This window comes from Scyliorhinus torazame, chromosome 18 (genome assembly GCF_047496885.1).
Source record: "Scyliorhinus torazame isolate Kashiwa2021f chromosome 18, sScyTor2.1, whole genome shotgun sequence".
Lineage (NCBI taxonomy): Eukaryota > Metazoa > Chordata > Chondrichthyes > Carcharhiniformes > Scyliorhinidae > Scyliorhinus > Scyliorhinus torazame.
Window position 1 is genome coordinate 148,409,295 of NC_092724.1, and position 14,938 is coordinate 148,424,232.

General features: G+C 45.0%; 1 protein-coding gene across 1 annotated transcript in view; it reads left to right on the top strand.

Moving 5' to 3' along the window:
- usp36 (ubiquitin specific peptidase 36) overlaps window positions 1–14,938 on the top strand; it is an 88,351-nt gene that overhangs the window by 21,290 nt on the left and 52,123 nt on the right. Inside the window, exon 2 of the mRNA XM_072483570.1 lies at window positions 5,263–5,524. Coding sequence (XP_072339671.1) covers window positions 5,272–5,524 — 253 coding nt within the window. The 5' untranslated portion in view covers window positions 5,263–5,271. The remainder of the gene's footprint in view (window positions 1–5,262; window positions 5,525–14,938) is intronic.

A 14,938-nucleotide genomic window follows, 5' to 3' on the forward strand; every position in this document is an offset into this window, starting at 1 on the left:
ATACAAACCTCCCCCACCCGATTTCATCTCCCCATCAATAAATGCTTCTGTTCCTTCCGCATGTTTAAATGCATCAAATGCTATTTGCTGCGGTAGTGACTTTTGACCTTCTGAATGGGAAAAATAGAAAATTGTATATTTGCTTTATGGTTGCTGGTTATCTGACAGAAGACCTGCATCAGAGGCTCAATGAGAGATGGTTCGTTCGCGAGCCCTTTCAGATGAGTTCCACTTGAAATATTGAGTGAGAAATCTGTAAATCAACAAAAGAATGACCTTGAGGCAAGCAGAAGGCCAAAGGCCAATAGTTGGGATTTGAAAGTGCAGGAAGGGTTGTTTTTCCCCAGGGGTGGATACAGAAGGAGATCAGGTTGGGGTATGAAAGTGATTGTGGGTACAGAATGATACAAGGAAGTGAAAAGAGATGGCCTTACCTACGAGTGATATGGGTTAAACAGCTGGTTTGTGATGCAGAACAGTGTCAGCAGCGCGGGTTCAATTCCCGTACCGGCCTCCCCGAACAGGCGCCGGAATGTGGCGAATTGGGGCTTTTCACAGTAACTTCATTGAAGCCTACTTGTGACAATCAGCTATTATTATTATTATTCTGAGATTAGCAAGACCAAGGCTGGCTGTGAATTTGGATTGGGGAGGTTTTCAGGATGGAGAGATTAAAAGAGGATAGCAAATTAAAAAATTTTTTTTTTTTTTTAAATTTGGAGTACCTAGATTTTATTTTCCAATTCCGGAGCAATTTAGCGTGGCCAATCCACCTAACCTGCATATCTTTGGGCTGTGGGGGTGAAACCTACGCAGACATGGGGAGAATGTGCAAACTCCACACGGACTGGGATTCAAACCCGGGTCCGCAGTCCTAGTGCTATCCACTACGCCACATGCCGCCCCAAAGAGGATAGCAAATTGAGGAGATTGAGAGCATAATGAATTAAGTGGAGAATGACATATTGAGAATGAGAAATCGTTGGTGCAGACGCTGAGGGAGGGAGACCAGTGAACATATCTTGGTAACAATTTTTATTGGACTCAAGTTGGTGATGCTGTAATTTTTTGGGGGGGATTGAGATGAGGCACGGAACAAGACAAGATAGTGAAAGGAAAACTAGGTGCCAGAGGAGTACGGGGGTGAGGCTATGCCGATATTTGGTGATTAAGTGCCACGCTAGCACCACAAGCCTTGTTTGGGTTAAGTGGTGGAACTTAGCCAGGTTTCCCATAAGGCCGTAATGTTGAGGCAGTATTGTCAATACATTCATGAATTGCAAGGGCGTTGTTCCCAAGTGAGTTGAGGAGGGGGGGGGGGGGGGGGGGGGGGAGGAGGGGAGGAGAGAGAGAGAGAGAAAAAACAAAGAGATATGAGAATCCATAGTGTCGGCAGTGAATTGGACAGGAAGGAGATTTACCAGATTAACCCCCAATAGTGTAAAGGTCGATGAGAAAGTGGGATGGGGCAGTCGAGGTTATTGCTCAAATTAATCCTAAAAAAATGAAGAATAATGGGCTTTATTTGTTTTACTTGCAGCAATTCACAGACTGCTGTTGTACAGTATCGTGTTTGTGCCACATGTCCAGGCATTTTGCAATTTGATCAGTTTTAGATGTTCCTACTTGTCTCCCTTCTTGCAGTCAGGTGACCTCTGAAACATTTGTTTTAAGTTTGGCACTTCTATGTTTTAAGTATCTGGTGTTTGTAAAGTTGTTAATGAATGTAGTAAAAAGATTGCTATCAAACACGTGTGAATGTCAGAAAGTCTTTACAAGTGAGATTAATTTTGATCTCGATGAGACATCGACAGTATGGAAACATCATTATTTTCCAGCTTTTAAAGTCACTATGTGTTTTTTCAGAATCCCCAAAGGATTTCTTTATTTCTCTTCAGCTCATTGCTATCTGTCTGGCTCCCATAAGTAGCCAGCTGTTATGAATTTACCATGGGTTGAAAACATGACCTGGTTTTGAATTGGTCAAGTGTTCATCTTTGCCTTGTCTTTTTGATTTGGGAATGATTTGAATAGTTTCTGCAACATTTTCTCCATGTGGAGAGCTCTCCCATACACACTATTCCTAAAACACTTGCACCCAGATTAATCCCAGTGCTTATGTTGTGAAATCTGGAGAGTTTGAACTGTTGTTCCAAACCTGCCGATCAACATCCAAGTCGCTGCTCCTAACCTGGTCTTCTCTACATTGGGGAGACTAGGCACAGACTGGATGACTGCTTAGTGGAACGTCTTCTCGGTCAGCAGGCAAGTCTCCCTGTCGCTTTACATTTCAACTCCGCACCTTGCTCTCATGCCCACATGCCTGCTGCAGTTACGTTGGGAATAATTTGGCTAGACTCAAGTAATTAACCAAGATGTTATTGCAATTACAACTACAATTTTTCCTCAAATGAAGGGATTCAAAATGGATTTACTAAAACATACACAACAGCACTGAAGAAGTTACTGTACTCAAAATGTCTGACTGGAGAGGCAACAACACCTCTTCCGATTAGGCATGTTACAACCTTCTGGACTCAGTCTGAACATTTTTCTCCATCTTGACCCCTTTTTAAATTTTTTGTTTCCTTTGTTGCCCCAATGCAATTCACTCGTTCTTTAGTTTTTGCTTGGACTGAGCACTGAACTTTGTTCTCCTATTAATACTTTCTGCTATCTCACCTTTATGCTACTATCAGCACCTTCTTTAGTTCTTAATGCTACCATTAACAGTCCCTTTGCCTTGTGTCCATGACATCTTTGTCTGTCTCTCCTTGACTCTCGTCTATCCCTGACCTTCTATTCTGCTCCACCTCCACCACCCCCTTCGCCAACCATATAATCCATCACATTTCTGCCCTTCAGCTCTGAAGAAGAATTGTACGGGCTCCCGATGTTAACTCTGGTTCTCTCTCCACGGATGCTGTTAGACCTGCTGAGTTTATCTAGTATATTCTGTTTTTATTTCATATTTCTAGCATCTATGGTATTTTGCTTTTATGGAAGTTTTTTATACTGACTGCTTCTGAAAATAAAATCAAGACGGGTCTGCTGGACTGGGTGCATAGCTGCAACATGCAATCTTTATCATTTTTCAGGCTGCTTGCCTTGGTGGCAGGCATTGCACTAACATATCAAAAAGATTAACTGCATTTTGTAAGTGAGAACTAACTTGGCCTTGATTCTTTTCTTAAACACTTTGATTCCACTTTCTGGCCCTTTCTTCGGCAGAGCAACCACAAATGTGTGAACAAATGTAATACTTTGTGTATTTTTATTTTCTCTTTTAAATATCCCCACCACTATTCTTCCACACTTCTCCTTTCATTATATTGAAGCACAACTTCTGTACTCGGAATGTGCCCTGTGCATTTTTCTGCTATACAATTAACTTCATGAGGTGACATGATTTCTAAATTGATATTGGCCTTAAGTAAAATCTGGATTTGTGCAAACCGATCAGTTGTAGATAGTCTTTTCAAACAGTCAGACTGAAGTAGCTAAATAAATATTGAATATTAGTATGTTTGTAAAAGGAGTATCTTGTTCTCATTCCGATTTATGTTGGCGAAAAATCTGTCCATGCTATTCATATAGTCATCATAATTACCCTTCATTCCCATAGATGGGTGCACTGAATTTGGTCCAAGTTCCAGAATTGACGGAACAAGTTAATTATATTGTAAAATTAATTATGCTATAGCTAATTTAGTCTTTTTTTTTTTTGCTGTTTAAAAGTACATTGTGCAATTTTTACTTTGCTTTAGGACTCTACTAAGGTTTATTTAATGATGTGATGGATATGCTTCAGTAGCTGAAAAATGATGAGATTTAAGTGTCTATACATGGTAATTGGTCAGACATTTTGAGTACAGTAACTTCAGTGCTGCTGTGTATGTTTTAGTAAATCCATTTTGAATCCCTTCAATTGAGGAAAAATTGTAGTTGTAATTGCAATAACATCTTGCTAATTACTTGGGTCTAGCCAAATTATTGCCAGCATAACCGCCTTGGCATAAACTGCTGCTCGTGACATTTCTTAAAAAAATACAATAGCGAGATGTTTCGATCCGAAGTTGTAATGAAGAGAAGGCCAAAAACCTCTGGTACAAAAGATTGCAGTTTAATAGTATTAGATATGACTTTTCAATAGGGGGTTCAGTGTAGAATGTGATAGCTCGTTTCTATTATTCTACATCTTGTAGAGATGTGGGGAAAATGTATGGCCACAGTTGTCATGACTCTTTGCCAATCAGACTAAATTCTTTGACTTAAATCAGTGCATATAGTTGGACCTAATACTCAGAGGTGTTAATCCCTATGGGAGATGCCAAACCATGCCCCCTTTTTCATGTTAATAGCTGCAATATTCCATTATATTTAAAGGTTCCACAACCAATGGGTGAGGGGATAGAGTGGTGGGTAAGTGGATGAGGGGGTAGGGTGAGGGATGATGTGAAACTCAATGACTGGCTGGTAACAATGAAAGAAACCAAGTCTTTTCTTCCAGACAGAATTTTATTCCAATCCACGTAAAACTCCATCCCAGATAATCATCACCTGTTGGCACTTCATATGCACCCACTGATGCACTTAATCGTTAACCTAATTATTAACTTATTGACTATTAACACTATCCGAACGGGGTGGGTGGAGGGGGGAGCATAATAAGAACTGGTGTTAATCCAACTTTTCCTGGATAACTTCAATCAGAAGCCAGCTGAGCTCTCAGACTTTAAACTTACTTTCTCAGGGTTGCAGGGGAATTGCCCATCGGATGTCCAAACCTCCTGGGCAACTTCTCCGTAGTCATTGCATGGGAACATCCGAAGGGTCCCCAGCATATCATTGCGATGGGGAATACTTTTAGGGTTCGGCCATCTGGGGATTGGAAGTAGTGTGACTACTTGTGACTCCTCTCTGCTACTCACCTTGGTTAATTTCTGCATTTCAAGTGCTCTAATCCTCAAGATAGGAATACATTGCTAAGTTTGACTGGGTTCAGTGGAAGATCGTTTCACAGAAAAATGGTGCATGCTCCGGTTGAAAAAATGAAATAGCAATTGGCAAAAGAAAAACATTAACGCTGTGTCTTAACTCGACTAACATTGTGAGTAAATGTTATATCTATTTGGTACACTGTGATCACTTGGTATGGCACTGTTATTGCAAAGAGAATAAGGTTAGCTCAACCTTGTATTGATTAGTTCATTGTACTGCTAGTGGGAACTAATTTAGCTCATTAAATTTTTTGTGTTTTAGTTATGCACCATGCCTATAGTAGACAAGTTGAAAGAAGCCCTGAAGCCTGGGAGGAAATATTCTACTGATGAAGGTGACCTCAACAAACTGCTTGCAGCTTCAGCAAAGAAGGTTCTTCTTGAGAAAATTGAATTTGAGCCTGCCAGCAAGAACTTTTCCTGTCAGTTAGAAACCCTGAAGAGTAAATATGTCATTTTGAACGCAAAAGCTGAAGGGGCAACTGGCCAGAAAAATGCTTGTTCCACCCCAACAAAAAAACAAAGTATGTATATCCAACCTATTTGATTACCATTTTATGACTAAGTGCATCATGAGGTTCAGTGAATGTGGTGGGCATGGGTGTCTAATATGGCTTTGAGCCTCTACAAGGCTTAACGTCTCAGCAGCCAAAATGCTTTTTACCACTCTCGTTATTTTCTTTGTTTCCCACACAAGCGGGCAACATTTACCATTGTTCCCCAAAAGGAAAATTATAAAACCTCCTGTGCTTGAAACCCCATCACATAAATTTGTGTAGGACGCATCACGATAAACTGAGTTTCAAGTGCCTAAGGCCACCTAAAACCAGGAACTTCAAAACACACTCCTGCATTTTTAGTTTGACCAACGCTTTATTTGCTCTTATTATGTCTTCCACTTTGGGATCATTCATTTTTGTACTCCACTCTAAGACATCAAAACTCACGTCCGGTCTAGTCTGTCTACCTAACCAGTTCAGTTGCCCAATTAAACTTCGAAGTTGCACTTTTGAAACCATTGCGTCTTTTTGTGAAACTCTGCCACGACTAATTGCTATTGGGCTGATGCTTTCCAAATAAGATTGCTGACGTAAAGTTGCCCCTAACTTAGTCTGTCCAATTTCCAGTCCAACATATTTAAATGCACCGGAAGCCTGACTTCCAACCCTGAATTCTTTCCTCAAACCAGAGATTACAATAGCTTCAAAATCACTAGTCCCACCCCACAAAAAATCATTGACATTGCATCATAAAAATGCCAGAAAAATTTCCTTTATAGTGCCAGTAGAACATTGCAGGATCTGCTTTCAACTGGCAACAGCCTAACTTTAACAAAACTGACCTTACCGAAAAATACCAGACTCTAGATGCATCATTTAATCCATATACACATTTGTTCAACTTGCAGAGTATCCCTTCTGTGTTAGCTGCTTCTTTAGGAGGACAGAGAAAAATGTCTCTGGAGCTGATGCCCCTGCAAAAAGGCAGCTTTTATATCTCTAGATTTGCATTCCCATGCCTTTGTGGCTAATAGAGCCAAGAAGATCTTTAAAATAACCTTTCCTGCTGTCGGTGAATCTACCCTTAAATCCTGATCTTCTAAGTTTTCTTCAAATCTCCTTGCCACAAGCCTGGCCTTTGCCTTACAAGTTCCATCCGGAAGAACCTTTTCCATGCAAATCCACCTGTGGGATAGAGCTCTTTGTCCCCTATCCGGTACTTCCGTGTATACCCCAAATTCACTCCAACTATGCAATTCTTGCTGTTTAGCTTCTTTAATAACTTTTTCATCTAATTTATTTGAAGCCACCAAAATCTCACGTGCATGTGGGCTTCTACTCCTATTAGTATTTGTAGACTTACTCGTGTTCCGAGATCTTGATATACTACGTCCCCTCTCCCGCCTGGTATCTCGTTCTGTACTGCTACTGCTTGATCTTTCCCTTCTGCTGTGGGATGCCCTTTCAATAGTTCCTGCGGACCTGTTCACTATCCAGTTCACTATCCAATGTACTATCTGAACTGGCACTGCGTTTCTGTGCCCCCCATTTTTGAACTTCGTTTTCCCAATCCATTGTCTTGACTCCTTCCCCTGAATGCTGTACATTCAACCAATGTTTATGCTTTCCAGTGGCCTTCCCTGCTCTACTAATAACAGTTGCATCCTTCCATTGACTAGACCCTTCAGGCAAGTATGTCACTTTTGTACCAACTGTTGGCAGTTGCCTTTTCGGAAAAATGGCCTGTTCTAATTCACCAGAAGTGTTGTGTTCCTCCACAGAAACCCTGTCTATCTCAGTTAATTGGTCCTCATAGTTCTGTAACACATGCGTACCAGATGACTCTGGTTCCTCGTCATGTCTGTCTGCTCTGTCTAAGTTTGAAAATTTGTAATCTGTACCCATTATCCTTGATGAATGTACCCGAACAGTTTGATTACCATGTTGCAAAATAATTGTTTTGCCATCTATGCCTATGATCTTCCCTGGGCCTTTCCATTCATTTGAATTGTCACTCTTCTAGTATACCATGCCTCCTTGCTGAAAAACGGCATCTGATGGCTGTACGTTATGTCTTAAAGCTCTGCGAATTCTTTCAGAGACTTCTGCTTCCAAAAAAGCTTTTCTACTGCGATATAATGCATTTAAATGTTCAGCAAAACCAGAGCTAATTGTAGTCCCCTCCCAAGCTGGAGGCTGGTCATCCAAAATGGACGGAATTTTAGGATTTCTACCAAACACTAATTGATAAGGACTGTAGCCTCCAACCATCTGCAATGAATTTTTTGCATGTACTGCCCATGCTAAAGCTGAAATTAGCCTGCAGTTTGGTCGATCTGCCAAAATTTTCTGAAGCATGTCATCAATGACAGTATGATTTCTTTCACAGACACCATTACTAAATGGGCTTTCTGCAGCCATATTCATTACTCTGATATTCATGTTTTCACACATCTCTAAACTCATCATTAGCAAATTCTCCCCCATTGTCCGTAAGGAATTTTGCCGGTGGACCCATTCCTGTCCCTATCGATTTGATCCAGAATGACTCTCTTTTCTTTACTTCGTACAATCGTTGATTGACTAAATCTGGTTGCTAAATCTACAAAATGCAAAATAAATATATTATTTGCTTTATCCCAGATCTTAAGGTCCATGGCCACAATGTCGTTAAAATCCCTGGCCAAAGGTAGGGTTACTATCTGTCGTGCTGGTGTCCTTCTGTACTTCCTACAAACTTCACAGCGGTCACTAACCTATTCTATCAGTTTAGTATAGTCGTCATCCCTTACCCCCTGCATTCTTTAATAAATTTTTCAGCCTCCGAAGTGACGGATGTGCAAATTGCCTATGCAGTTTTAATACCACAAGCTTTTTATCAGCTAAAGTCCCATTTTCAACTGCCATTAACACATCCTTTTTTTTTTTTAATGAATATTTTATTGAAAATTTTTGGTCAACCAACACAGTACATTGTGCATCCTTTACACAATATTATAACAACACAAATAACAATGACCTATTTTATAAACAGAAAATGAATAAATAATAAATCACAAAAATGAAAACTAACCCTAATTGGCAACTGCCTTATCACAAGTAACACTATCCAAAAATATAATTTAACAGTCCAATATATAATTATCTGTAGCAACGACCTATACATATTATACAGTATATATTAACAACCCTGAGAGTCCTTCTGGTTCCTCCTCCCCCCCCCCCCCCCCTCTCTCTCTCTCTCTTCCCCCCCCCCGATCCTGGGCTGCTGCTGCTGCCTTTTTTCCATTCCATCTATCTTTCTGCGAGGTATTCGACGAACGGTTGCCACCGCCTGGTGAACCCTTAAGCCGACCCCCTTAGGATGAACTTAATCCGCTCTAGCTTTATAAACCCTGCCATGTCATTTATCCAGGTCTCCACCCCCGGGGGCTTGGCTTCTTTCCACATTAGCAATATCCTACGCCGGGCTGCTAGGGACGCAAAGGCCAAAACATCGGCCTCTCTCGCCTCCTGCACTCCCGGCTCTTGTGCAACCCCAAATATAGCCAACCCCCAGCTTGGTTCGACCCGGACCCCCACTACTTTTGAAAGCACCTTTGTCACCCCCATCCAAAACCCCTGTAGTGCCGGGCATGACCAAAACATATGGGTATGATTCGCTGGGCTTCTCGAGCACCTCGCACACCTATCCTCCACCCCAAAAAATTTACTGAGTCGTGCTCCAGTCATATGCGCCCTGTGTAATACCTTAAACTGAATCAGGCTTAGCCTGGCACACGAGGACGACGAGTTTACCCTGCTTAGGGCATCTGCCCACAGCCCCTCCTCGATCTCCTCCCCCAGCTCTTCTTCCCATTTCCCTTTTAGTTCATCTACCATAGTCTCCCCTTCGTCCCTCATTTCCCTATATATATCTGACACCGTACCATCCCCCACCCATGTCTTTGAGATCACTCTGTCCTGCACCTCTTGTGTCGGGAGCTGCGGGAATTCCCTCACCTGTTGCCTCGCAAAAGCCCTCAGTTGCATATACCTGAATGCATTCCCTTGGGGCAACCCATATTTCTCGGTCAGCGCTCCCAGACTCGCGAACTTCCCATCCACAAACAGATCTTTCAGTTGCGTTATTCCTGCTCTTTGCCACATTCCATATCCCCCATCCATTCCCCCCGGGGCAAACCTATGGTTGTTTCTTATCGGGGACCCCCCCAAGGCTCCAGTCTTTCCCCTATGCCGTCTCCACTGTCCCCAAATCTTCAGTGTAGCCACCACCACCGGGCTTGTGGTGTAGTTCCTCGGTGAGAACGGCAATGGGGCTGTCACCATAGCCTGTAGGCTAGTCACCCTACAGGACGCCCTCTCTAATCTCTCCCACGCCGCTCCCTCCTCCTCTCCCATCCACTTACTCACCATTGAAATATTAGCGGCCCAATAATACTCACTTAGGCTCGGTAGTGCCAGCCCCCCCCTATCCCTGCTACGCTGTAAGAATCCCTTCCTCACTCTCGGGGTCTTCCCGGCCCACACAAAACCCATGATGCTCTTTTCGATCCTTTTAAAAAAAGCCTTCGTGATCACCACCGGGAGGCACTGAAACACAAAGAGGAATCTCGGGAGGACCACCATCTTAACCGCCTGCACCCTCCCTGCCAGTGACAGGGATAGCATATCCCATCTCTTGAAATCCTCCTCCATTTGTTCCACCAACCGCGTTAAATTTAACCTATGCAATGTGCCCCAATTCTTGGCTATCTGGATCCCCAGGTAACGAAAGTCCCTTGTTACCTCCCTCAACGGTAGGTCCTCTATTTCTCTACTCTGCTCCCCTGGATGCACCACAAACAACTCACTTTTCCCCATGTTCAATTTATACCCTGAAAAATCCCCAAACTCCCCAAGTATCCGCATTATTTCTGGCATCCCCTCCGCCGGGTCTGCCACATATAGTAACAAATCGTCCGCATACAAAGATACCCGGTGTTCTTCTCCTCTAAGTACTCCCCTCCACTTCTTGGAACCCCTCAACGCTATCGCCAGGGGCTCAATCGCCAGTGCAAACAATAATGGGGACAGAGGGCATCCCTGCCTTGTCCCTCTATGGAGCCGAAAATATGCCGATCCCCGTCCATTCGTGACCACGCTCGCCATCGGGGCCCTATACAACAGCTGCAACAATCTAACATATCCCTCTCCAAAACCAAATCTCCTCAACATCTCCCACAAATAATCCCACTCCACTCTATCAAATGCTTTCTCGGCATCCATCGCCACTACTATCTCCATTTCCCCCTCTGGTGGGGGCATCATCATTACCCCTAACAGCCTCCGTATATTCGTGTTCAGCTGTCTCTCCTTCACAAACCCAGTTTGGTCCTCGTGGACCACCCCCGGGACACATTCCTCTATTCTCATTGCCATTACCTTGGCCAGGATCTTGGCATCTACATTTAGGAGGGAAATAGGTCAAGAGGACCCGCATTGTAGTGGGTCCTTTTCCTTCTTTAAGAGAAGCGATATCGTTGCTTCAGACATAGTCGGGGGCAGTTGTCCCCTTTCCTTTGCCTCATTAAAGGTCCTCGTCAATACCGGGGTGAGCAAGTACACATATTTTCTATAGAATTCGACTGGGAATCCATCTGGTCCCGGGGCCTTTCCCGCCTGCATGCTCCTAATTCCTTTCACCACTTCTTCTACCCCGATCTGTGCTCCCAGTCCTACCCTTTCCTGCTCTTCCACCTTGGGAAATTCCAGCCGATCCAAAAAGCCCATCATTCTCTCCCTCCCATCCGGGGGTTGAGCTTCATATAATTTTTTATAAAATGTCTTGAACACTCCATTCACTCTCTCCGCTCCCCGCTCCATCTCTCCTTTCTCATCCCATACTCCCCCTATTTCCCTCGCTGCTCCCCTTTTCCTCAAAAGGTGTGCCAGCAACCTGCTCGCCTTCTCCCCATATTCGTACTGTACACCCTGTGCCTTCGTCCATTGTGCCTCTGCAGTGCCCGTAGTCAGCAAGTCAAATTCTACATGTAGCCTTTGCCTTTCCCTGTACAGTCCCTCCTCCGGTGCTTCCGCATATTGTCTGTCCACCCTCAAAAGTTCTTGCAGCAACCGCTCCCGTTCCTTACTCTCCTGCTTCCCTTTATGCACCCTTTTTGATATCAGCTCCCCTCTCACCACCGCCTTCAGCGCCTCCCAGACCACTCCCACCTGGACCTCCCCATTATCATTGAGTTCCAAATACTTTTCAATGCACCCCCTCACCCTTAGACACACCCCCTCATCTGCCATTAGTCCCATGTCCATTCTCCAGGGTGGGCGCCCTCCTGTTTCCTCCCCTATCTCCAAGTCTACCCAGTGTGGAGCGTGATCCGAAATGGCTATAGCCGTATACTCCGTTCCCCTCACCTTCGGGATCAACGCCCTTCCCAGCACAAAAAAGTCTATTCGCGAGTAGACTTTATGGACATAGGAGAAAAACGAGAACTCCTTACCCCTAGGTCTGCTAAATCTCCACGGGTCTACACCTCCCATCTGCTCCATAAAATCTTTAAGTACCTTGGCTGCTGCCGGCCTCCTTCCAGTCCTGGACTTCGACCTATCCAGCCCTGGTTCCAACACCGTATTAAAATCTCCCCCCATTATCAGCTTTCCCATCTCTAGGTCCGGAATGTGTCCTAGCATCCGCCTCATAAAATTGGCATCATCCCAGTTCGGGGCATATACGTTTACCAAAACCACTGTCTCCCCCTGTAGTTTGCCACTCACCATCACGTATCTGCCCCCGTTATCCGCCACTATAGTCTTTGCCTCGAACATTACCCGCTTCCCCACTAATATAGCCACCCCCCTGTTTTTCGCATCTAGCCCCGAATGGAACACCTGCCCCACCCATCCTTTGCGTAGCCTAACCTGGTCTATCAGTTTCAGGTGCGTTTCCTGTAACATAACCACATCTGCCTTAAGTTTCTTAAGGTGTGCGAGTACCCGTGCCCTCTTTATCGGCCCGTTCAGCCCTCTCACGTTCCACGTGATCAGCCGGGTTGGGGGGCTACCCCCCCCCTTGTCGATTAGCCATCCCCTTTTTCCAGCTCCTCGCCCGGTTCCCACGCAGCTGTATCTCCCCCAGGCGGTGCCCCCCCCCCCCCCCCCCCCCCCGCCCATCCCCTCCCATACCAGCTCCCCCCGCTAGCGTAATTACTCCCCCCATGTTGCTCCCAGAAGTCAGCAAACTCTGGCCGACCTCGGCGTGACCTCGGCTCGCACCGTGCGACGCCCCCTCCTTCCTGCTTCTCTATTCCCGCCATGATTATCATAGCACGGGAACCAAGCCCGCGCTTCTCCCTTGGCCCCGCCCCCAATGGCCAACGCCCCATCTCCTCCACCTCCCCTCCCCCCATCACCACCTGTGGAAGAGAGAAAAGTTACCACATCGCAGGATTAGTACATAAAACTCCTCTTTTCCCCCCTTTTTAACCCCCCCCACATTCGCCCCACCACTCTGTTCAAACGTTCTTTTTAATAACCCGCTCATTCCAGTTTTTCTTCCACAATAAAAGTCCACGCTTCATCCGCCGTCTCAAAGTAGTGGTGCCTTCCTCGATATGTGACCCACAGTCTTGCCGGTTGCAGCATTCCAAATTTTATCTTCTTTTTATGAAGCACCGCCTTGGCCCGATTAAAGCTCGCCCTCCTTCTCGCCACCTCCGCACTCCAGTCTTGATAAACGCGGATCACCACGTTCTCCCATTTACTGCTCCGAGTTTTCTTTGCCCATCTAAGGACCATTTCTTTATCCTTAAAATGGAGGAATCTCACCACTATGGCTCTGGGAATTTCTCCTGCTCTCGGTCCTCGCGCCATCACTCGGTATGCTCCGTCCACCTCCAACGGACCCGCCGGGGCCTCCGCTCCCATTAACGAGTGCAGCATCGTGCTCACATATGCCCCGACGTCCGCTCCCTCCACACCTTCAGGAAGACCAAGAATCCTCAGGTTGTTCCTCCTTGCATTGTTCTCCAGTGCCTCCAACCTTTCCACACATCGTTTCTGATGTGCCTCATGCATCTCCGTCTTCACCACCAGGCCCTGTATGTCGTCCTCATTCTCGGCTGCCTTTGCCTTCACGACCCGAAGCTCCCGCTCCTGGGTCTTTTGTTCCTCCTTTAGCCCTTCGATCGCCTGTAGTATCGGGGCCAACAGCTCTTTCTTCATTTCCTTTTTGAGCTCTTCCACACAGCATTTCAAGAACTCTTGTTGTTCAGGGCCCCATGTTAAACTGCCACCTTCCGACGCCATCTTGGTTTTTGCTTGCCTTCCTTGCCGCTGTTCTAAAGGATCCACTGCAATCCAGCCACTTTCTCCTCCTTTTTTCATCCGTATCCAGGGGGGATTCCCTTTTGGTTTACCGCACAGTGTTTTTAGCCGTCAAAATTGCCGTTGGGGCTCCTATCAAGAGCCCAAAAGTCCGTTTCACCGGGAGCTGCCGAAACGTGCGACTCAGCTGGTCATCGCCGCACCCGGAAAGTCCCCCATTAACACATCCTTAACCACTCTACTTGAAATATTATTTGTCAGTAATGGAATACAATAGTGTCCCGACTGTGTAAATTTTCAGGCCACCGTCTTTCCAAAACGTTGCCTTATCCTGTTCCATATCCAGTTTCATGTGTGCTTTCTTCATTGACGGTCTGCTCAGAAGCAAAGGTATCTCACTTGATACAACATCCGTGCTAATGAAATGATTCACTCCGGCAATCTTGCAAGGGATCACCACTCTTTTCAGCGACTTCAGAGTATTATCATCCCCAAACCTGAAACTTGTGGAACTTTCAAATTCCTTAACATTGTTACGATTTTCAGCATTCAAAGAGTCCAGGTAACATTTTAACCAGTCAATTCCACACACAGTAGATGTGCAGCCACTGTCCAATACAGCACAGTTGAAGGATTCTGCAACCAACACCCTCATTACCGGCATAAAACTGCTTGTCAGTAGGACAATGCCTTCTTTCTGGTCACTATCTTTTTCCTCTTCTGACTCTTCCGTGTCATGTGTCGCTTCAAACATTCTATTATAACGTGTTGGGCAGTTGGAAGCATAATGATATTGAGAGTCACATCGAATTATCATGCCCCGTGCATTTCTGGGGTTCATCTTCCTATTGTAGGTTCTAACTGGGTTTCTGTCTTCATAATTTCCTTGTCCGGTCTCCGTCTATAGTCTTGAGCCCTGTTCTTGCCATACGATTTCGCCATCCTGTTACTTCCATATTCTGCCTTATTGCAGGCTGACCTATTTGGGTCATCCGAGCCATCGGAATCGAATGTTTCCCCAGAAACTTTTGTAAAGCTTTTGTCATCTGTTCACATAATGTTCAGTAAACTGAACTCCTGTCAAAACCAGGAGCCTATCCATGTGTTCTCACTCTAGCA